This window comes from Aotus nancymaae, unplaced genomic scaffold (assembly GCF_030222135.1).
Source record: "Aotus nancymaae isolate 86718 unplaced genomic scaffold, 86718_ANA_hifiasm-v0.15.2.pri h1tg000041l, whole genome shotgun sequence".
Taxonomy (NCBI): domain Eukaryota; kingdom Metazoa; phylum Chordata; class Mammalia; order Primates; family Aotidae; genus Aotus; species Aotus nancymaae.
The window spans coordinates 18,506,049-18,530,184 of record NW_026988455.1 but is presented as its reverse complement, the minus strand read 5'-3'; the positions used below and the strand labels follow the sequence as shown (position 1 = coordinate 18,530,184).

At 43.3% G+C, this 24,136-nt stretch overlaps 1 protein-coding gene across 7 annotated transcripts in view; it reads left to right on the top strand.

Annotated features, from left to right (window-relative positions):
* The window catches only part of SLC35D2 (solute carrier family 35 member D2), a 78,754-nt gene that overhangs the window by 19,151 nt on the left and 35,467 nt on the right, over nt 1–24,136 (top strand). For all 7 annotated transcript variants that reach the window (XM_064361542.1, XM_064361541.1, XM_064361536.1 and 4 more), the window contains exons 4-8: nt 86–153; nt 6,916–6,987; nt 8,192–8,260; nt 14,568–14,670; nt 16,549–16,641. In XM_064361542.1, the coding sequence (XP_064217612.1) occupies nt 86–153; nt 6,916–6,987; nt 8,192–8,260; nt 14,568–14,670; nt 16,549–16,641 (405 nt within the window). The remainder of the gene's footprint in view (nt 1–85; nt 154–6,915; nt 6,988–8,191; nt 8,261–14,567; nt 14,671–16,548; nt 16,642–24,136) is intronic.

The following is a 24,136-nucleotide window of genomic DNA, read 5'->3' as shown; positions in this document are numbered from 1 at the left end:
AGTATCTGTTACCATTTTTATAAGTGAAGGAAAATGCCTACTGGAGTTCTAACCAAATATTCATTCTTTTTTTTTTTTATTGAAGCTATTTCCTCTGCCTCTCCTCTACGTCGGGAACCACATAAGTGGATTATCAAGCACAAGTAAATTAAGGTAGAGTGTGGGATTATGGCTGTGCTGCCAGTGGTACAAAGACCAGGTTTGATTTTGCCATTAATACTGCTTGCACTATATATAGATGACAATAATGTTTAGTAATTTAAGAAAGCAAGGTGGAGTTTTGAGTTTAATTTGTCGATGATTTTAGGAATGCTAAAAAGCTTATGTTTTGTATTTTATTCAAGCCTGAACATAGTACATGGGAGCTGTACCATTAAGGTAGAGAAAGTCTGATTTATTCAATAGGATTGTTGGTATGAATGTGGTTTTGTGTAACTTTGGTTTCATGTCAGTTTTATAAGAGCAGGAACATCCCCTCAGGCTTGGTGTAGACCAGGTTTGGTGCAGGGAAAAATAAATGGCAGACATTTTCAAGTGTGCTATGTAATTCTGAAATTTGCATCTACATTTATTTCCTTTTTTTTCTTTTTTTGTGAGACAGAGTCTCACTCTGTAGCCCAAGTTAGAGGGCAGTGGTGCTATATCAACTCACTGCAACCTCTGCCTTCAGGGTTCAAGTGACTCTTCTGCCTCAGCTTCCTGAGTAGCTGGGATCACAGGTGCCCGCCATCATGCCCGGCTAATTTTTGTATTTTTAGTAGAGATGAGGTTTCACCATGTTGGCCAGGCTAGTCTTGAACTCCTGACCTCAGGTGATCTACCTGCCTTGCCCTTCCAAAGTGCTGGGATTACAGGTGTGAGCCACCGCGCCTGGCCTATTTCAGGATCTTTTGATTATGGGGCACATAATACCTTGTCCTTCTTGGAATGCTATTAAATGGATCAATTTCACTGTTAATGATTTTATAGGGTTGATCTCTTGTCCCTTCCTTACAAGGTTCACAATCAATATTACCCCTAATTGTTTTAGCGGCTGTTGATAATCATTGTCTAAATTTATTATTTAATTACAAATTGCAAAATAGTTACCTTCTGCCTTTATTGTCTAAACATTTTCTTTTTCACTTTTTTTTTTTTTGAGATGGAGTCTCACTTGGTCATCCAGGCTGGAGTGCCGTGGCACAATCTTGGTTCACTGCAACCTCTGCCTCCCGGGTTCAAGTGATTATCCTACCTCAGCCTCCCAAGTAGCTGGGGCTACAGACGTGTGCTACAACGCCCAGCTAATGTTTGTATTTTTAGTATCCCAAGTAGCTGGGATTCCGTGCCTGCCACCATGCCCAGCTAATTTTTGTACTTTTAGCAAAGATGGGGCTTTACCCATGTTGGCCAGGCTGGTCTTGAACTCCAGACCTCAAGAAATCTGCCGGTCTTAGCCTCTCAAAGTGCTGGGATTACAGCCACCGCGCCTGGCTTAAACTTTTTCAATAAGGACAAATTTTCATTACATCATATAGGAAAAGCAGGATAAAAGCTTCCTTTATCAATGTTCAGACTAATAAGTTAGTGTCCTGACACCTTCATTAGTGACCGGGGAGGGTTGTTTTTGTTTACTGTTTTTTCCTATCATGGATTTATGGTTTTTCATTTACTTGTTACAAGTACTTTATCACATATGTGTTTTGCAAATTTTTCTTCCTAGTTTGTGGCTTATCTTTTTATTTAATTAACACTGTCTTTCACAGAGCTGAAGTTTTAAATTTTTTTTGAGATGGAGTCTTGCTCTGTCATACAGGCTGGAGTGCAGTGGCGCCATCTCGGCTCACTGCAACCTCTGCCTCCCGGGTTCAAGCAGTTCTCTTGCCTCAGCCTCCCGAGTAGCTGGGGCTACAGACGTGTGCTACAATGCCCAGCTAATGTTTATATTTTTAGTAGAGACAGGATTTCACTGTGTTAGCCAGGATGGTCTCGATCTCCTGACCTCGTGATCTGCCTGCCTTGGCCTCACAAAGTGCTGGGATTACAGGCGTGAGCCACCACACCTGGCCTTGAAGTTTTTAATTTTAATGAAGTTCACAATCAATTTTTTTCTTTCATGGATTATGCTTCTGGTGTTGTATTTGAAACTCATCGTCAAACCAAGATCACCCAGATTTTCTATGCTATCTTCCAAATTTTTTATAGTTTACATTTTACATTTAATTCTCTACAAATTTGCCTACTCTAGACATCTCACACAAGTGGATTTGTACAATAGTTTTGCCTTTTTTGTCTGATTTATTCACTTACGTAATATTTTCACGGTTTATCCAGGTTATATTAGGTATCAGAATTTAATTCCTTTTTCAGGCTGATTTGTATTTCATTGCAGGTATATATATTATATTTTGTTTATCCGTTTATAAAAATGTTATTTATTTATTTTTTGAGACAGGGTCTCGCTTCATTACGCAGGCTGTAGTGCAGTAATGCTATCATAACTCACTGCAGCCTCAACCTGCTGGGCTCAAGCGATTCTCCTGTCTCAGTCTCCCGAGTAGCTGGGGCTACAGGTGTGTGCCACCATGCCTGGTGTATTTTTATATTTTTGTGGAGACTACGTCTCGCCATGTTGCCCAGGCTGGTCTTGAACTCCTGAGCTCAAGCAATCTGCCCGTCGCGGCCTCCCAAAGTGTTGGATTACAGGAATGAGCCACTGTGCCTAGCCTATAAAAGTTTTAAAATGTTTATGAATTCCAGTTTTTCTATTTTTATGTTTTGTTGCTTGTGCTTTTGATGTTTTATCTAAGGCTTTGCCTAACCCAAGGGTCATAAAGATTTACTCCTATACTTTCTTCTAAGAATTGTATAGTTTTGGCTCCTATATCCAAGTCTTTAATACATTTCAGTTAATTAGAAAATTATTTACTTTAAGTGATGGGGCCTTTCTATGTTGCTGTGTTACCCAGACTCAAATGCTGTAGCTATTCACTGGTACAGTCATGGCTCACTGTGCCCTCAAACTCCTGGGCTCAAATGATTCTCCACCTCAGCCTCCCGAGTACCTGGGTCTACAGGCACATGCCACAGAACCCAACTCATGGGTTAACTTTTTATATATGGTGTAAGATAGAAGTTCAGATTCATTTTTTTGCATGTGATATCAGTTGTCACAGCACCATGTGTTAAAAAGACTGTTCTTTTTCCATTGTATTGTCTTGGCAGCCTGGTTGAAAATCAATTGATCATAATTTTAAGAGTGTATTTCTTGACTCTCAATTCTATTCTGTTGATTGCATATCTATCTTTATTATTATTTTTTTGAGACAGGATCTTGATCTGTCACCCAGGCTGGAGTGTGGTAGCCCAGTCACCACTCACTGCAGCCTTGACCTTCCAGACTCATGTGATCCTCCCACCTCAGCCTCCCAAGTAGCTGGGACCACAGGTGCGCACCACTACACGTGGCTAATAATTTTTTTTTTTTAATTTTTTTGTAGAGACAGTGTTTCACTGTGTTGCCCAGGCTGGTGTTAAACTCCTGGGCCCAAAGAATCTGCCTGCCTCAGCCTCCTAAACTGCTGGGATTATTGGCATGAGCCACCATGCCCAGTCATATATATTTATATATCTTTAAACCAGTACTAGCTAGTTTTGATTGCTGTAAGTTTGTATTAAATTTTGACATGGAAAGTATGAGTGCACCAACTTTGTTCTTCTTTTTCAAGATAGTTTTGATTTTTTGATTCCCTTGCATTTCCTTATTAATCTGAAAATTAGCTTGTTAATTTCTGCAAAAAAAAAAAAAAAAAAAAAAAGAATAAATCAAGCCAGCTAAGATTTGATAGGGATTGTGTTGACTTAGTTTGTTAGTGTTGCTGTAAAGGACTACCTGAGGCTGGGTAATTTATCAAGAAAAGAGGTTCATGTGCTTCACAGTTGTGCAGGCTGTGCCAGAAGCACGGCACCAGCATCTGCATCTGGTGAGGGCCTCAGGCTGCTTCCACTCCTGGGAGAAGGGGAAGGAGAGCCAGTGTGTGCAAAGATCCCGTGGCAAGGGGGCGCAGGTGCAATCAGGCTCCTCTAACAATCAACTTTCATGGGAACTCTGGTTTGAGACAGGTTCTCCCTCTGTTGCCCAGGCTGGTCTCGATCTCCTGGCCTCAAGCAATTCTTCTACTTCAGCCTCCCAAAGTGCTGGGATTATAGTCATGAACCACCGTAACTTGGCTTCTTTAATTTTTTTAAACAATGTTTTGTAGTTTTCTCCACACAAGTCTTACACTTCTTTTGGTTAAAATTGTTTCTAAGAATTTTATTCTTTTTGATGCTTTCGATGCTATTGTTGATTAAATTGCTTTGCTAACTTCATTTTTTTTTTTTTTTTTTGAGACAGAGTCTCGCTCTGTTACTCAGGTTGGAGTGCAGTGGTGTGATCTTGGCTTACTGCAACCTCTACCTCCCAGGTTCAAGCAATTCTCCTACCTTAGCCGTCTGAGTAACTGGGATTACAGGCATGCATCACTACGCCCAGCTAATTTTTTGTATTTTTCATATAGGTGGGGTTTCACTGTGTTGGCTAGGCTGGTCTCAAACTCCTAACCTCAAGTCATCCACCCACCTCGGCCTCCCAAAGTGTTGGGATTACAGGCATGAGCCACTGTGCCTGGCCTAATTTCATTTTTGGATTACTCATTGCTAGTGTATATTTAGAGTTGACTTTTGTGTATTAGTTTTGTTCGCTGCACGTATGCTTGATTCACTTATCATAGTTCTAATAATTTTTAAGTGGATCCCTTAGGATTTTCTGTATATAAGATGTTCTCTGCAAATACAGATAGCTTTAGTTCTTCTTTTCCAAATGAGATGTTTGTTTTATCTAATTGCACTATCAAAACCTCAAGTACAATGTTGAATAGATACAATGGTGAGAGTGAACATCCTAGTCTTGTTCCTGATCTTAGGGGGAAGACATTTTAACCATTAAGTATACCTTATTTGCTTTTAAAAGGCGTAATCTAAAATACTTTTTGGACTTAATTGAAAATATAGAAAGTTTTGTTGTTGTTACAGCTTTGAAAAATGTAGGTCCAGGCAGTCTCATAACATCTTTAGGTGTGAATATAAAATTCCTGAATATTCTTTTTTAGCTGCTCTCTGGATGCAGTGTGGTTGATAATGTGAAGCCCGTGCTGGATCTGGTTGGCTGAGCTGCCACTCTCCCCTGTGCTGCTGCTCCGGCTCTGACTTTCTTTCTCTAGATCATTGGCCGCTCAGGGTTGCATCTGGAAGCAGGTGGAGATGGGCTATTTCGGCCCTGGCAGTTTGTTGACTATGTATTGAGCTGCATCCTGGAATCTCTGGGTGTCAGGAGTGGGTGAAAGGTTCGTATGTGTGTATTTTAAGGCAGTCTAGCCTCGTTACATAAAATTTGGGGAAGAAAATCACCCATAATTCTACTCTTTAACACACAATTTTAAATACTCATTTTCAGCCCAGCATGGTGGCTCATGCCTGTAATCCTAGCACTTTGGGAGGCCAAGGTGGGCGGATCACCTGAGATCAGGAGTTCGAGACCAGCCTGGCCAATGTGTCGAAACCCTGTCTCTACTAAAAATACAAAAACTAGCCAGGTGTGATAGTGGGTGCCTGTAATTCCAGCTACTTGGGAAGCTGAGGCAGGAGAATCGCTTGAACCTGGGAGGTGGAGATTGCAGTGAGCCGAGATCATGCCACTGCACTGCACAGCCTGGGGGACAGAGTAAGACTTTATCTCTAAATAAATAAATAAATAATTTGCAGCCTTTTTCCATATACAGAATGTATCTTGTTATAGTTGTAGACCCTACATGGTTTTGTATCCATTTGTTTTATTTAATATTCATTTTCCAGTAGTATTTGTATTATAGAGTTATAATGTCATGTTCCCTCAAGTACGTATCCTAATTTATTTAACCATTGTGATGCTGTCTGACATTTATGTTTTCCTGATGTTTTTCCCACAGACACTGCAGTGAACACATTTATGCATGTTTTTTTTTCTTTCTTTAGATTATTACCTTAGAATAAGTTTCCTAACAAGAAGTAATTAGGTGCAAGGTCAGAACCTTTTTTTTTTTTTTGAGACAGAGTCTTGCTCTGTTGCCCAGGCTGGAGTGCAGTGGCGCGATCTTGGCTCACTGCAACCTCCATCTCTCAGGTTCAAGCGATTCTCCTGCCTCAGCCTCCTGAGTAGCTGGGACTGCAAGTGCCCATCACCACATCCGGCTCAATTTTGGTACTTTTAGTACGGCTGGGGTTTCACCATGTTGGCCAGGATGGTTTTGAATTCCTGATCTCAAATGATACACCTGTCTTGGCCTCCCAAAGTGCTGGGATTATAGATGAGAGCCACCGCTCCTAGCTGGTCAGGACCATTTAATGATTGCTGATGCATATGCCTGACTTGATCTGTCAAACGATGTATCAGTTCACATTGTGAAGTAGTTTCAGCACAACCTTTAGGATGGTTGGACAGTATGGTGTCTTAAATTGCCAAGTGAAGACTGGGTGCGGTGGCTCACACCTGTAATCTCAGCACTTTGGGAAGCTGAGTCAGGTGGGTTACCTTAGGTCAGGAGTTTCAGACCAGCCTGGCAGGAGAATTGCTTAAACCCAGAAGGCGGAGGTTGCAGTGAGTCAAGATTGTGCCACTGCACTGCAGCCTGGGCAACAGAGTGAGACTCTGTCACCAAAAATAAAAAATAAATAAATGGCTAAGTGAAAGTGGTATGAAATTAATCTCCATGTATTTTTTTATTATTCAATGTGATTTGTTGATGGTAAATGTGAAAATTTGGAAAATTAGTAAGCTTAATTAAAAATATATAACATGTAAAAGAAAAAAACCAGTCAACCAACCCTGGTGTCTGACATACTTCGCTCTTTTCCTGGCAGCCTGCCGATGTTCACCGTGCTCAGGAAATTCACCATTCCACTTACCCTACTTCTGGAAACCATCGTACTCGGGTGATTTTGTTTGTCCTCCATTCTTCCAGTGTGTCTCCCATCCACTGCATTTCTTTTGCCCAGCAAATTCTAGTGGCCGTTCCTAGTTGCAATAATTTAAGGACAAATGGTTTATTCCCTTAACAGTAGTTGCTGCTTCTGTGATTCCCTAAGAACTTAATGAGGGATTTTTTAAAAGTTGTAATTTTACCGTAAACAAATAATACATGTTTATGGTAGAAAATCATAAGAAAGAAAGAAGAAAAACACTCCCAGACAGACGTGAATATGTATCAGCACTTGTTTGGTATATAAACTGGCTTGTGTTTCCTGAGCCAGATGGAATATATACCAATTTTGGAACGCCAAAGAGAAATTGTCCATGTGTACATACAGGATAGGTATGCAGGGTATTGGGATGTCAGTTCTGATGCAGTGATTATAATATATCAGAAGAAATTAATTTTTATATTGTTGGTATAAAATTTCTCACAAGGATATTTAGTCTGATATCTAAAAAGATGATTCTTGATTTTGCTGGAAGGATTATTAGAAATGAATTTTGGCCGAGTGCGGTGGCTCACACCTGTAATCCTAGCACTTTAGGAGGCCAAGGCAGGTGGATCACGAGGTCAAGAGTTCCAGACCAGTCTGGCCAAGATGGTGAAACCCCATCTCTACTAAAAATGCAGAAATCAGCTGGGCATGGTGGTGGGTGCCTGTAATCCCAGCTACCCGGGATGCTGAGGCAGGGAAATGCTTGAACCCGGGAGGCGGAGGTTGCAGTGTGCAGAGATCGCGCCACTGCACTTTAGCCTGGGCGACAGAGTGAGATTCCATCTCAAAAAAACAAAAAAAGAATTTTGATTGGTGGTTCAGTGTTTTAAGCCCTTGTGTTGAATTTTATCTTAATCTTTGAATACTCACTATCAGTCCGTACAAACTAGATCCACCAGCAGGACCGCTTCTGTATTTTATCTCAATATCTCTCTAGTGAGAACTAAGAAATCAGTTTGTAATTAGATTAAGAAAACTGCTTAAGAAATAATGTAAAGTTAGTCTGACTTAGAAGCACCTTTAGTGCCTTCTCTACATCAAGCACAGTCTACTAGATTTTAGCTATAAAGCTGTTTACGTCTATTTTCAATTTGCTTAAAAAATACAATCATATGTCAATGTTCTCCTCTCGGCTCCCTTTCCTTTCTTATTTCTGTATTTATTGCAGGAAGCAGTATTCACCGAGCATCATCGTCAGTGTCTTTGCCATCGTCCTCGGGGCTTTCATAGCAGCTGGGTAAGACTTTGGACTGTTTCTGCTCAATAACTTCTTTGTGTCTTTGACAATAGGCCCAGCCCCATCCTCAGTTTTTCATTTTCCATCTGGCTTCAGTTGAATTGAGCAGCCAAGAGACAAATCTGTTGAAGTTAGTGGAATCCCCATGTGTTCCTGTGAAAGTCAAAGTGGGTCCCACGTTGGCCAGGAAATTTCTGAGAATACATGAGGAGAGCATGGCAAGATGTTAATATCGCTTTTCTTCACAAAAAGCAGTGAACTGTCTACGGTTCTTACTGAATGCTTGTCTTCAATATAACAACTTTACTTGAGAAGTTCGTAGGCATTTGATTAACAATAACAGACTTACAAAGCCTTTGTGTGCTGATTTATTTTATTATTCCATGATACCTTTGCAGTGGCTATTTCTGATGGTGGAATGCTAAATGTATTTGTATGTTTGGGATATGAGCCAACACTGGTGCACAGCTACTACTTTAATAATTATTTTGTAAAAGGAATAATGAGGACTCCAAATCTTCATGTGCAGGCAGATGCTCAGATTCCTCTGTTATAGATGCTGGATAGTGCATGTGAATATACATTCCCTGGGTTCAAAACTGAGCTGGAGGCTGGGTGTGGTGGCTCACCCCTATAATCCCAGCACTTTAGGAGGCCGCTTTAGGTGGGAAGATTGCTTGAGCCCAGGAGTTTGAGACCAGCCTGGGCAACAGACCCTATCTCTACAAAAAAAATAAAAATAAAGAAAATTAGCCTGGCATGGTGGTGTGTGCCTGGAGTCTCAGCTGCTCAGGAGGCTGAGGCAAGATCTCTTGGGCCCAGGAGTTGGAGGTTACAGTGAGCAGTGATTGCACCACTGCACTCCAGCCTGGGCAACAGAGTAAGATCCTGTCTCTAAGAAAAAAAAAATCATGCTTATCGTCATTATGAATGTATTTAGTCCATTGTGTAGACTAAGGTTATTACTTCCATTTCATCTGTACCTTTCTCTTCCCTAGTCCTAGCTGTGGGCTGAGTTTCACCCCTTGAAAGCTGGCCCTGTAGTCTCAGCGTTCTGGTTCACACCACGGGTATAGTGCCAGCACACACTAGACAGCAGTGCTCAGAGCCTGGTCTAGTCATGATAATTTTTTGGAATGAAATTTTATGAGTAAAGAAGTTAAGGCCAGGCGCGGTGGCTCATGCCTGTAATCCCAGCACTTTGGGAGGCTGGGGCAGGTGGATCATGAGGTCAAGAGATCGAGACCATCCTGGCCAACATGGTGAAACCCCGTCTCTACTAAAAAATACAAATATTAGCTGGGTGTGGTGGCGCACACCTGTAGTCCCAGCTACACGGGAGGCTGAGGCAGGAGAATTGCTTGAACCCGGGAGGCGTAAGTTACAGTGAGCTGAGATCACGCCACTGCACTCCAGTCTGGCAACAGAGCAAGACTCCGTCTCAAAAACAAAACAAAACAACAACAACAAAAAAGAAGTTTAAAAAGGGACGAGTTCTGTGGAAGATGCTGTGGAAGCTAAGGGGGACACCTTCCCCTCTACTCTCTGAAGGTTCATTAAAAAAGGAACTGACAGCTTGGGCACAGTGGCTCACACCTGTAATCCCAGCACTTTAGGAGGCTGAGGCGGGCAGATCATCCGAGGTCAGGAGTTCAAGACCAGCCTGGCCAACATGGTGAAACCCTGTTTCTATGAAAAATACAAAATTAGCTGGGCATGGTGGCGGGTGCCTGTAATCCCAGCTACTCGGGAGGCTGAGGCAGGAGAATCACTTGAACCTGAGAGGTGGAGGTTGCAGTGAACCGAGATTGTGCCACTGCACTACAGCCTGGGTGACAGAGCGAGACTCTATCTCAAAAAAAAAAAAAAAGGAACCGATGAAAGAGCGGCTTGGGAGGAGAAGGAGAAAAAGACACACATATTTACCTTCCCTTGCACGGGTCGGGTGCAGGTGCTTCTGTGTCCTTCTTCACAGGGGAGAGTGGGGAATGGAGAAGTGCTTTTGAGAGATCAGAAATGGTGACTGGAGAGAATGAATGGACCTGGGAGACAGAAGTTGTAAAGGATTGATTCTCTTTGGACTTTGCACCTGAGAGGCAGACATTATATTTTTTAAGTCTGCCCAGGTATGGCTGCATTCCTCAGTCTTCTCTATAGTAGATTTTGGAGAGGGGGATGGAAAGCGAGTGTGTTCTTGTGGGTGAGCCCAGGCTTTTAAGGTAGAAAAGGGAGTATCCAAGAAAAGCCTCTTCAGTATCTACTGTCCTTCAAGGCCCTTCCATGTGAAAGAATCTGCATGCCAGGGTACCATATTTTGGGATATAATTACCTGGGCTCCTCCCACGGCACTCTGAGGTCTCCCCCACACAGCCCCTCTCTTCTAGCTTCGTTAGGGCTCACTTTAAAAAACCAGTGACTTAGAGCCAGTTAAAGACTTTTGCAAAAAACGGTTTATGAAACTGCTGGTAAGTCTTTGGTGAGGAATGGCCCTTCAGTTACGGTGTGTATGTAGGCAGGTTTCCAGAACCAGTGAGCGGAAATCCAGCCTGTGCTTCACATATGTAAGGACAGTCTGCAAACGATCTGAAAGGGTAAATTGGGGTTCTAAAAGCGTCTAACTTTCAACCAAGAGCCAGCCTGGAGTAGCCATGCTCAGCCTGGCCCTTCCTCTGGCGGTCACAGAACGGGTCCCCCCCGGTGGCTGCCATTCCCAGTGCCTGGGCACGGTGCTTAGCTGCAGGCCAGCAGTGACCCCATCCTGCTCTCCTCTTACAAGCAGTGGCAGATCAGACTGTGATCTGTGGGTGAGCAGGTGATGCTGCTGTAACAAACAACCTCCCCTTGGCGGTGGCTTCACTCACCGGATGCGTCCCGTCCACACCACACACACCATCCAACTCCAGGCAGTGCTGGTGTGAGGGCTCTGTTCCATGTGGTTACTCAGGGATCCAGGCTGATGGAGTCCCTGCTTCAGAGGGCACTTCCTTGGTTAAACAAGCAGGAAAAGGGAATGTGGCACTGGATCTTCAAGCTTTTGCCCAGAAGTGACACGTGTCACCTTCTCTTATGTTTTATTCAAAAGCAAGTCACATGGCCAGAAAAAGTTAAAATACAACATCTGGGCCGGGTGCAGTGATCCTCATGCCTGTAATCCTGTTACAGGAGAGGGGTCCCAACCCAGACCCCCAAGAGAGGGTTCTTGGATCTCACACAAGAAAGAATTCAGGGTGAGTCTGTAGTGCAGAGTGAAAGCAAGTTTATTAAGAAAGTAAAGGAAAAGGCCGGGCGTGGTGGCTCACACCTGTAATCCTAGCACTTTGGGAGGCCGAGGCGGGCAGATCACCTGAGGTTAGGACTTCAAGGCCAGCCTGGGCAACATGGCAAAACCTCATCTCTACTAAGAGTACAAAAATTAGCCAGAAGTCTGTAATCCCAGCTACTCAGGAGGCTGAGGCAGGAGAATTACTCGAACCCGGAAGGTGGAGGTTGAAGTGAGCCAAGATCGCGCCACTGTACTCCAGCCTGGGCGACAAGAGCAAGACTCCATCTCAAAAAAAAAAAAAAAAAGTAAAGGAATAAAAGAATGGCTACTCCATAGAGCACCCTGAGGGCTGCTGGGTGCCCATTTTAATGGTTATTTCTTGATGATATGCTAAACAAGAGGTGGATTATTCACGCCTCCCTTTTAGATCATATAAGGTAACTTCCTGACATTGCCATGGCATTTGTTAACTGTCATGGCGCTGGTGGGAGTGTAGCAGTGAGGACGACCAGAGTAACTCTCGTCACCATTTTAGTTTTGGTGGGTTTTGGCCAGCTCCTTAACTGCAACCTGTTTCATCAGTAAGGTTTTTTGTTTTGTTTTGTTTTGTTTTGTTTTTTTTAAATCAGCAAAGTCTTTATGGCCTGTATTTTATGCCGACCTCCTATCTCATCCTGTGACTTAGAACTCCTTAACAGTCTAGGAATGCAGCCCAGTAGGTTTCAGCCTCATTTTACCCAGCTCCCCTGTAAGATGGAGTTGCTCTGGTTCACATGCCTCTGACAATCCAGCACTTTGGGAGGCCCAAGTGACAGGATTGCTTGAGCCCAGGAGTTCAAGACCAGCCCTGGCAACATAGTGAGCCCTGTCCCTACAAAAATAAATATAAAAAAAATTAGCCGGGCATGGTGGCACATGCCTGTAATCCCAGCTACTCAGGAAACTAAGGTGGGAGGATCGCTTGAACAACTGCAGGGGTTACATAAATCTTCTGTAATTGATTAAACAAGTAAATTCTTCAGAAACGTCTGTGCTGTCACCACTAGCCTTAACAAACAGTGGGTAAGCCACCTGACAGTGGTCCCAGCTTCTGGGAGTGGGAACAGCGCTGCTGGGAACTTCTGGTCCCCTGAGTAGGAGTTCCCCTGCAGCTCTCTGAGGAGGTGGGCAGCATCTCCCCCATCCCCTGTCCACTCACTCAGCTCTGCCATCTCAGGGGGTGGCAGACTCTGCTCTTCTCGCTGAATTACATGTGGGTAGGTAAGAGATTTGGAGACCCTTATTTTGGAGAAAATCCTTTTTTTAAAAACTGACAGAGAATTCTGACTTATGATGACCTAAAATTAATCCTTTTTCACAAATATATTTGTAGATAATAATGTGTGGAGGCCTGAAGCCAACATCTAGTTTAATTTGCGTTCAGATTTTGGTACAATTTTTTTTTTTTTTTTTTGAGACGGAGTTTCACTCTTGTTACCCAGGCTGGAGTGCAGTGGCGCGATCTCGGCTCACCGCAACCTCTGCCTCCTGGGTTCAGGCAATTCTCCTGCCTCAGCCTCCTGAGTAGCTGGGATTACAGGTGTGCGCCACCATGCCCAGCTAATTTTTTGTATTTTTAGTAGAGACGGGGTTTCACCATGTTGACCGGGATGGTCTTGATCTCTTGATCTCGTGATCCACCCACCTTGGCCTCCCAAAGTGCTGGGACTACAGGCTTGAGCCACCGTGCCCGGCTTTGGTACAATTTTTGCTCTCTGCTTCATTCTCTTTGGTTAGAGATACTCTTATTTTGACATTGAAGAAGATTCAGGGTATGCCACTGCAAAATATGCCACTATGGGATCAGAATTCTTTTGAGCCGAGGACAGTTAAGAATCAACAGATGCAGGAAGTTTGCTGCCTTCTTCTTTCTGCCTAAAAAACCATTTAATTGATAATGGTGTCAATTTCCCATTGTGAAGGGGGCCCCTTCTCCCATCTCAGGAAGAGGAGAGCAATTCCTATCACTGAACGGAGGGTCAGCCCTGCGATGCGTCTGCATAAACAAACCCTAAAATAACCTTTCTCATTCATCATTTCCACCGTAGATTTCCCAGTTACTTTTTAATCATTACACAATTTCTTTGTCCCTTGAAGCCCAAATCCTCTTTCCTTTGTTAAAACGTAAGTCCCCAAGTCTGTTTCTTTAAGTTTCACCTCTTTTCTGTGAACTCCGGGGAACATATTAATAAGATCTGTATTCCCTTTCTCCTGTTAATCTGTCTTTTGTCAGTTAAATTAGCGGGCCCGCAGGCACTGAACCTAAGGGGGTATGGGAAAAGGCTTTCTTCCCTGGCAATGTATATTTCTGAATTATGACATGGGTCTAGCACTGTTTGCAAGGACCAAATGCAGGTGGGTGAGCCATGCCGCGGCTCAGCTCTTGTGCTTCCCTCCTTCCTGTCATAGAATCCCCAGATGTTTTATGCTGGTGCTATTTACAATGGAAATGGAAGAGAAGATATTTCAAAAGAATGGGAAGAAAGGAGCCTTAGAGGAGTAACATAGAAGGATGGATACCTGCCTGGCCATTTTGGTGGACAGGGTGCAGTTTAGTCCAGATGGAGGTGTCACTGTCTCACACAACCCTTCCTACCCGGTCTCTGCCCAGCTGCCCCTCACCGGCTGCACCCTGGGGTTGGACCTGTTCACCACAATAAGCAAAGCCCCTGGGTGGGTTGGGGCGAGTGACTCCCCTTCGGAAAGTCAAGGCTCACCGATTATTATGCGGATTCATCAGCTAGCAAAAGAAAGGGGTTGCAGTTGAAGGAAGATGGTTAGTGTCCCTCTGGTTTTAAGTCATTCACGATGGAATTGAAGCCACCTGATGGCTGTTTTGGTTTTTGTCTGGGGGCAAAGCAGAGGAATTAACCATTCACTACTACAAAGCGGGGAAAGTGTGCCACAGAAAGGCGGGTTTGATTAGTAAAAGATAGAACAGGCTGGCTTGGAGGCCAAATTGTGAGTTTTTGAATAATCATTCTCCTTTTGTGGTCTCCTTCCCAGGTCTGACCTTGCTTTTAACTTAGAAGGCTATATTTTTGTATTCCTGAATGATATCTTCACAGCAGCAAATGGAGTTTATACCAAACAGAAAATGGACCCAAAGGTATCAGATCTCACCTATGGCGTTTTGGCTGAGTCATCTGGCCCCTAGAATAGTATGCAAAGTGAAAATGAATGTGTACAGCTTGTCCGTAATTTAACCTATATAATATGACCTGTAAATTACGAATTCTTTTTAATTATCTTATCTGTATAAGTTATTATTTGCAAAATTTTGGGTGAAAATGAGATAGGATGGGCAAAGCCACTAGTTTAGATGCACACTCAGAATATATAAAAAGAGATTATTTTGAAAGGCAAATTAATTTTTATACCAGCATCATCAGTGACCAAGGCAGCAAGGTCAGGGGTCACGGTGTTTGTTCTGAGAGCACTAGTTTGGGGCCTGGAGATGTGGGTTACAGACACAAGTTGTTTTTTTTTTTTTGAGAGTTTCGCACTTGTTACCCAGGCTGGAGTGCAATGGCGCGATCTCGGCTCACCACAACCTCCACCTCCTGGGTTCAAGCAATTCTCCTGCCTCAGTCTCCGGAGTAGCTGGGATTACAGGCACGCGCCACCATGCCCAGCTAATTTTTGTATTTTTTAGTAGAGACGGGGTTTCACCTTGTTGACCAGGATGGTCTCGATCTCTTGACCTCCTGATCCACCCGCCTTGGCCTCCCAAAGTGCTGGGATTACAGGCTTGAGCCACCGCGCCCGGCCACAGACACAAGTTTTGCTGCTTACTGGCTGTTGTGACTTTGAACCGTAACTTCTCCAAACTTTGGTTTCCTCACCTGTGGCGTGAAATGACTGGAATGGATAATTTGTAAGGTCTCCTCCGGCAATAGCTGCTGCTTCTGATGATGAGAGGGTGGGGCAGAGGAGCTCTGCTTTTGTGTGTCTGCCTGTCACGTGGAGGCCCCGTCCCTCCCCCACCCCCAGCTGTTACAGGAAGCCGGGGAGGATGAGTCAGGCATATGCTTCTTTGTTCCAAGCTCTTTCTGTTGGATAAGGGAGTTCACTCTGACCAACAGGCTTATTTCCATGAGTTATTTATTTATTTTTTTTATCTCCACTGTTTTTTTTTTTTTTGACGCCCCGCATGGCCATTTTTTTTTTTAATGGTGGCAGTTTTACAAAAACTGGTTTGTTGTCTTTTTCGAATCACAATATGCCATCCTTTTTTGTAAATGGTGAAGTGGGGTGGCCACTTTAATGAAAGTAAATACAGAATACTGCTGTTCTGTAATGGAAAGAGCAGATGTTTTTAAAAGAGTTTTGTTTATATTAACATTTTTAATGTTCTTTATTTCATTCCTGATTTCCCATTTTGAATAACACGCTTTTAAAAAGCCCACACAATTAGAATGCTGCAGACGAAGGGGGCCCTAGAGGCTTTCCACTGCCATGTGTTTTCTCTGTAGTTTTTTTTAAGACAGAGTTTCGCTCTTGTTACCAGGCTGGAGTGCAATGGCGCGATCTCGGCTCACCGCAACCTCCGCCTCCTGGGTTCAGGCAATTCTCCTGCCTCAGCCTCCTGAGTAGCTGGGATTACAGGCACGCGCCACCATGCCCAGCTAATTTTTTGTATTTTTAGTAGAGACGGGGTTTCACCACGTTGACCAGGATGGTCTCGATCTTTTGACCTCGTGATCCACCCGCCTCGGCCTCCCAAAGTGCTGGGATTACAGGCTTGAGCCACCGCACCCGGCCTTTCTCTGTAGTTTTGGTGTAAAACAAATGTTTATTCCGAAATCTCAGTACCTTCAAAATGAAGCATTTTATGTCAGAAATTGGCTGAAAATATTCCAATAGAGTTGCTCAAAATGCATATTCTAACTTCGTATGAATATGCAGTTGTGTAAGTGGCTCCAGGAAATCTATGCCTCATGTCTGTAAAATTGAGTGGTTTTCTTTTTTGTTTCTGTTTTTGCAGGAGCTAGGGAAATACGGAGTGCTTTTCTACAATGCCTGCTTCATGATCATCCCAACTCTTATTATTAGTGTCTCCACGGGAGACCTGCGGCAGGTGAGCTGATACAGTCATTCCTGTCTTCCTTGGCCGGCTTTAGAAGGTTTAATATTTAACATTTGGTATGCGCTGAAATAAAACGTGTCGAGGTAGCTAGGACTACCAGGAAGGGTGCGTCATAGCAAGTGTTTGATGTCCCTAATAACACCTTTTGGCACTGCTCTTGCATTGGCATGCATCCTTAGCCACATATCGAGGAGTGCCAAGAGCCCTGGACTTGGAACTTTTTGGAAAACAACAATAAGAATCTGAGTTTGAGTTCTGTAACCCTCTTTGCTAATGTGGGGGCCCTGGGAGAGCTACTTACCCTAGAAGGGGATCTTGATAGTTTTAAAAACTAGGTTTTTTTATTTGTGTGACTATTATGGACATTTTGAAACATGCACAAAATAGAATAATTCAATGAGTTGTCACAGACCCATCACCTAGCTTCAACACTTTGACATTTTACTATCTTATCTGTCCTCCTCCACCCCCAGTTTTTTGTTGCTCTGGAGTCTTTTGAAACCTATCCCTGCCATCACACCATTTTACCTCTAAATATTCCAGGATCCACATTTGAATTTTGGGAAGCCGTTCTTTCAGTATTTGCCCTGGTAACCCTATCTGCTGCTGGTGAGAGACGAATAAAACGGCGAAATAGTAGTAAGATCTGAGGCCCAGTGGAGCGGTGGAGGCCACGTCTCTTAGGAAGTATGGACATTCACCATAGTGACAGCCACAGTGCCCACCCTTCAGGGTTCAAGCCCAGATTTCTTCAGGAAGTCAGGGACCACACAGCCTCTGAGAATTTTGCTGGATGTGTAACTGAATCTGAGAAACGAGTGTGATGGGTAAAACCCTCCTCAGCGGGGCCTCCACCCACAGACTCAACTCCAGACACAGCCCCGCCCAGCCAGGTGGTAACCCTGCGTTGCTGGCGCGAGGCTGGGGCAGCACCCATTCACCCACAAACAGGACACTATTTCTGTATTTAGTGATCAGCATGGGTGTGCCTTGCACACCTGTTGAACGTCATCCATTTGCAGCCCTTTTAGGGTCGGAGTGACTCTGAACCGCTGCAGGCTGCTGTGGACTCCTGGGTGTCTCATTGTTCTTTCTCCAGCTGGACTTTCTCACTTGTCCAATTCCCTTCCCGGAAGGAGTGATCAGCAGAAGGGCTTAGCAGCCTCGTCCCCGGACATAAATAGCCATTTTCACAGGTTTATATGGAAAACCACCAAGTGGCACCAATCTCAGTAAAGAGCTCTCTGTTTCAGGTTAGTCAGAACATTGTGAACCTGGGCCTCCTTGTTAATTCCGTGTTGGAAGATAAAGCAGGCACCTGCACCTCTCTACTAAAAATGAGCAGGGCAGGATATCTGAAAACGCTGTATTTGTTTTTCAGCTACCATCAATCAATTTTAAACTGAGTCAGTGCCAGCAACATTACACAAAACAAAGTTATGAAGTCTTGGCCAGGCGCCGTGGCTCATGTCTGTAATCCCAGCACTTTGGGAGGACGAGGCAGGTGGATCACCGGAGGTCAGGAGTTTGAGACCAGCCTGGCCAACATGATGAAACCCCCGTCTTGTAGAAAGTATTTTAGGTAGTAAAATACAAAAAGTAGCCGGGCATGGTGGCAGGCACCTATAATCGCAGCTACTTGGGAGGCTGAGGCAGGAGAATCACTTGAACCCAGGAAGCAGAGGTTGCGGCGAGCGGAGATTGCACCACTGTATTCCAGCCTGGGTGACAGAGCGAGACTCCGTCTCAAAAGAAAAAAATTATGAACTCTTAATGAAGTGGTCCTAGTGGCTTGTCTTCTTTCATTATTATAAAAACAAGTTTCTTTTTTTAAATTTAAATTTTTATTTTTTTATCGCTGGAGTTTATCTGTTCTGAAATTCTGGTTTTATGTGTATATATATCCAGAAATAGAAATCTAGAAACTCCTAAAGATTGTTAAAACATCTTATTGGGACTAGAAGCACATTTCCCCATGGGAACAACGCTGTGAAAGGCATAGTGACCAGAAACTGAATTTTAGGTACTTTACGAGTAAAGTAGATTAGGTATATTATGTTAATAATATATAACATTGTTTCAGAAGATAGAAGTGTTCTCATATCAATGTCATTGACTTCTAAACTTGTAGCATGGTGTTTTCAGAAGTTGCAACTTGCCTGTAATGATTATCATGCAGAATTCTTCTACTTTCTCATGTAATAATAATACTAGCTAATATTTGTTGAGGGCTTATGTCAGACATTTTTCAAAGCATTGTTCATGAACTGTCTCACCGCATTTCCACAACAGAAGAGAAGGTCCCGTTACTATTTCCATTGTATAGGCAAAGCATCTGGGGCATTGTGTTTAAATATCTTCCCAAGGATAGCAGGTGGTCAGTCCAGGTGCTCTGGCTCTAGAAACACATCCTCCAATGTCATCTCAATTACTTTATTTGTATATGGAAAGTGTTTGCTTTCTCCTTCATGTGTGAAGAACATATCCCTCCCTTATATAAAGTACAAGAGACCAAAATATACTTTATTTTTATTTATTTTATTGTATTTTTTTGAGATAGAGTCTCACTCTGTTGCCCAGGCTGTCATGGCAACTGCAGTCTTGACCTCTTGAGAACAAGTGATCCTCCCAGGTGGCACATCTTTTTTTTTTTTTTTTTTTTTTTTTTTTGAGACAGAGTCTCACTGTGTCGCCCAGGCTGGAGTGCAGTGGCACAATCTCAGCTCACTGCAACCTCCACCTTCCAGGTTGAAGCCATTCTCCTGCCTCAGCCTCCCGAGTAGCTGGGGTTACAGGTATGCACCACCATGCCTGGTTAATTTTTGTATTTTTAGTAGAGATGGGGTTTCACAATGTTGGCCAGGCTGGTTTTGAACTTCTGACCTCAAGTGATCCTCCTCCCTTGGCCTCCCAAAATGCTGGGACTGGCTGGGTGTGGTGGCTCATACCTGTAATGCCAGTACTTTGGGAGGCCAAGGCAGGCTGATCACTTGAACCCAGGCTGGAATGCAGTGGCGTGATCTCGGCTCACTGCAGCCTCCACCTCCCAGGTTCAAGCGATTTTCCTGCCTCAGCCTTCTGAGTAGCTGGGATTACAGGTGCGTGCCACCATGCCCAGCTAATTTTTGTATTTTTAGTAGAGACGGGGTTTCACCGTGTTGGCCAGGCTGGTCTCTAACTCCTGACCTCAGGTAATCCGCCCACTTTAGGATTCCAAAGTGCTGGAATTATAGGTGTGAGCCACTGCACCCGGCCCCAAAAGTTTGACTAGTTTTTAAAAGTATTGTATGACAAGAGAGGCCAAAATATATGAGACACTCACTGTAATCTGCAAGAAAAAAGCCATCAACCCCATAGGAAAAAAAACCTGAGATTTCCAATACTAACATAACTCTGTATTCATTGAATCAGGGCAGACTTCTTCCCGTTGGTCACTTTGACCATGGAGGAATTTAGATTGTAAACCAAATAGAAAAAAGAAATGAATTTATGTCATTAGGTGTGTTAGCCTGTAATATAAGATTGCTTTTTGTTTACCAAGTTTGGTTTGACTGTTCTGAAAGCTAATTAATGAATTAGAGCAAAATGTTAACTTCTCTTGTTAATGGAAAGAAACTTGATGAGTCATTTTCCCTGGTTAACTGGGACTAGGAGAGATGGAGAGGATGAGAGATTGTGGTAAATACATGTGTGTGACTCACTCCTCGGGGAATTCAATCCAAGACTTTGGACTTACAGTCAGTAGATCTGTTAACAGTGCCTCAGTTCTATCTCTGATGAACAAAGTCAGAGATGACAGCTTCTCTTGTTAACAAATTAGGCCCTTGGAAAATACTCAGTGGCTGAACTTTCTTTAGTATTTGAATCACTGCAATAGGTTCAAAGTACATCTAGTATAGGGATAAATAATAGGACTTTTTTTTCCTGATTAAACAACCCTGAGTACAAAGTGAAAAAGACTCATATTTCAATACACTTTTACGGCCCCAGTAAATCTAAAGGAAGAAGGGCTTTATTGTTATTTACCTTTAATTATTTCTATTTATTTATTTTATTTTATTGTTTTTAAAGACGGGGTTTCACCATGTTGGTCAGGCTGGTCTTGAACTCCCGACCTCAGGTGATCCGCCCGCCTTGGCCTCCAAAGTGCTTGGATTACAGGCGTGAGCCACCACGCCCGGCCTATTTCTATTTATTTATTTATTTATTGAGACGGAGTTTCGTTCTTGTTGCCCAGGTTGGAGTGCAATGGCGAGATCTTGGCTCACTGCAACCTCTGCCTCCTGGGTTCAAGCGATTCTCCTGCCTCAGCCTCCCTGGTAACTGGGATTGCAGGTGGGCGCCATGACGCCTGGCTAATTTTTTGTATTTTTAGTAGAAATGGAATTTCACCATGTTAACCAGGCTGGTATCGAACTCCTGACCTCCTGATGATCTGCCCGCCTCAGCCTCCCAAAGTGCTGGGATTATAGGCATGAGCCACTGTACCAGGCCTTATTTCTTTTTAAAAATAAATGTCATGATACATTATTTTTAAAATGCTACTAATACAGTCTCATCATTATTAAGGAAACAAAACTAAAATGTATAAAAATTTGGGTTGATGAAGAATCTAAATTTTTTTTTTTGAGACAGAGTCTTGCTCTGTTGCCCAGGCTGGAGTGCAGTGGCGTGATCTCAGCTCACTGCAACCTCCACCTCCTGGGTTCAAGTGATTCTTCTGCCTCAGCCTCCCAAGTAGCTGGGACTACAGGCGCCCGCCACTCCACCTGGCTAATTTTTTGTACTTTTAGTAGAGACCGGGTTTCACCATGTTAGCCAGGGTGGTCTCGATCTCCTGACCTCGTGATCTGCCCTCTTCGGCCTCCCAAAGTGCTGGGATTACAGATGTGAGCCACTGCACCCGGCAAATCGAAATATTTTTATGAGAATTACAAATAGCCCTCAATGGATTATGTAGTATCAGGAATACATATATAGTTTTTATTTATTTCTTATTAATGGATTGATTGATTTTTACTGTTTGCTTAAATATTTCCAGTTTTTTGAGAAAATAGATGTTTTTCTACCCATGGTTTGAAATTTGAAACTTACATATTTCTCTTATTCTCAATTTTATTTTAATTTCAGACACTAAGTGTTTCCCTTGATTTTTGTGGTTTTGTTTTGGTTTTTGTCTGGCTTAAGCATAAACTTTTTTGCTTTAATTCTCTTGGATGTTTTCTACTCTTTTGATTATCTTGGGACTTGCTGGTAAGACAGATTTATAATCATTATATTTTTCATTCACAAGTAAACTTTTTTTTTGAGAGGGAGTCTCGCACGGTTGCCCAGGCTGGTGCAATCTCTGCTCACTGCAATCTCCACCTCCCAGGTTCAAGGAATTCTCCTGCCTGAGCCTCTGGAGTAGCTGGGATTACAGGCACCTGCCATTATGCCTGGCTAATTTTTTGTATTTTTAGTAGAGACAGGGTTTCACTATGTTGGCCAGGCTTGTCTTGAACTTCTGACCTCGTGATCTGCCTGCCTCGGCCTCCCAAAGTTCTGGGATTACAGGCATGAGCCACCGCTCCCGGCCCACAAGTAAGCATTTAACAAAAAGTTAAATGCTTTTTATGATGCGAGGAAACTGTCAAACATACACAGAAGGAGAAAGAGTGGTATGACAGACTCCACGCATGTACCCATCAGCCAGTTTCAACAATTAGGACAATTAGGAACATATAATGTGAATCTTTTTTTCTTTTCTTTTTTTTTTTTGAGACTGGGTCTCACTCTGTTGCCCAGGCTGGAGTGCAGTGGTACCGTCACAGCTCACTCCATCTCCTTGGCTCCGGTGATCCTCCTACCTCAGCCTCCCCAGTAGCTGGGACCACAGGTGTGCATACCGGCATGCACAGCTAATTTTTGTAATGTGTTTCTTTTTGATAAGTGGGCAAAGCATTACTAATGAAACAATGACAGTGAAATGTGACAAGATGGTACTAATTAGAGGAGAGCATTCTACCTTGTTTAAAAATGTGAATTATAAACTTAAAAGATTCATTTTAAATGTATAGAGTTTCTAAAACTTGGCTAACAAAGTATTGCTTAATAGAAAGTGAGTAGAACTTATATTCAGTCATGTTATTGAGCACATCCTATGGACAGTTTCAGACACCTTCAGATCATTTTTGGATACAGGCAGGGGACCAACCATGAATAAAATACTCCTTATTGTCACCTGTCATTTCAAGAGGGTTAATTTTATTTTCTCAGCTAGGGATTAAACTCATGGACAGCAGAAATTTAGTCTTTTTTTTTTTCTTTTTTTTCTGAGATGGAATTTCGCTCTTGTTCCCTGGGCTGAGTGCAGTGGTATGACCTCAGCTCACTGCAACCTCCACCTACTGGGTTCAAGCGATTCTCTTGCCTCAGCCTCCCAAGTAGCTGGGATTACAGGCACCTGCCACTACATCTGGCTAATTTTTGTATTTTTAGTAGAAATGGGTTTTCACCATGTTGGCCAGGCTGGTCTCAAACTCCTGACCTCAGGTGATCCACCCACCTCCTCCTCCCAAAGTGCTGGGATTACAGGTGTGAGCCCCTGTGCCTGGCCAGAAATGAAGTATTATACTTCTTTGTCTACCATCTCCTCCACCCCAATTACTTGATTGCTTTACAAGTAGCAAATAATAGTTTATTTGTTCACAATACTTCCTAAGCATGTGGAACTTCTTGAAAACGGTTTATGAACTTAAACTTTTCTTGCCCACATTATTAATTAAGAATTAACTTTCGGGCCAGGCGCGGTGGCTCAAGCCTGTAATCCCAGCACTTTGGGAGGCCGAGGCGGGTGGATCACGAGGTCGAGAGATCAAGACCATCCTGGTCAACATGGTGAAACCCCGTCTCTACTAAAATACAAAAAAAATTAGCTGGGCACCGTGGCGCGTGCCTGTAATCCCAGCTACTCAGGAGGCTGAGGCAGGAGAATTGCCTGAACCCAGGAGGCGGAGGTTGCGGTGAGCCGAGATCGCGCCATTGCACTCCAGCCTGGGTAACAAGAGCGAAACTCCGTCTCAAAAAAAAAAAAAAGAAAGAAAAAAAAAAGAATTAACTTTCTGGCTGGGTGTGGTGGCTCATGGCTGTAATCGCAGTACTTTGGGATGCCAAGGCAGGCAGATCACTTGAGCCCAAGAATTTGAGACCAGCCTGGGCAACATGGCAAGACCCTGTCTACTAAAAAAAAAAAAAAAAAAAAAAAAAAAAAAATTAGCTTGACATGGTGACCTGTGCCTTTAGTCCTAGCTACTCAAGAGGCTGAGGTGTGAGGATTGATTTACCCTAGGAGACAGAGGCAGCAGTGAGCCATGATCACACCACTGCACTCCAGCCTGGGTGAGAGAGCAAGACCTGGTCTCAAAAAAGAAAGAAAAAAGGAAAAAGAGAGGGAGATAATAAACTTTCTTCTGAAATTATTAATAAAAAGTAAACCCAACCTTGA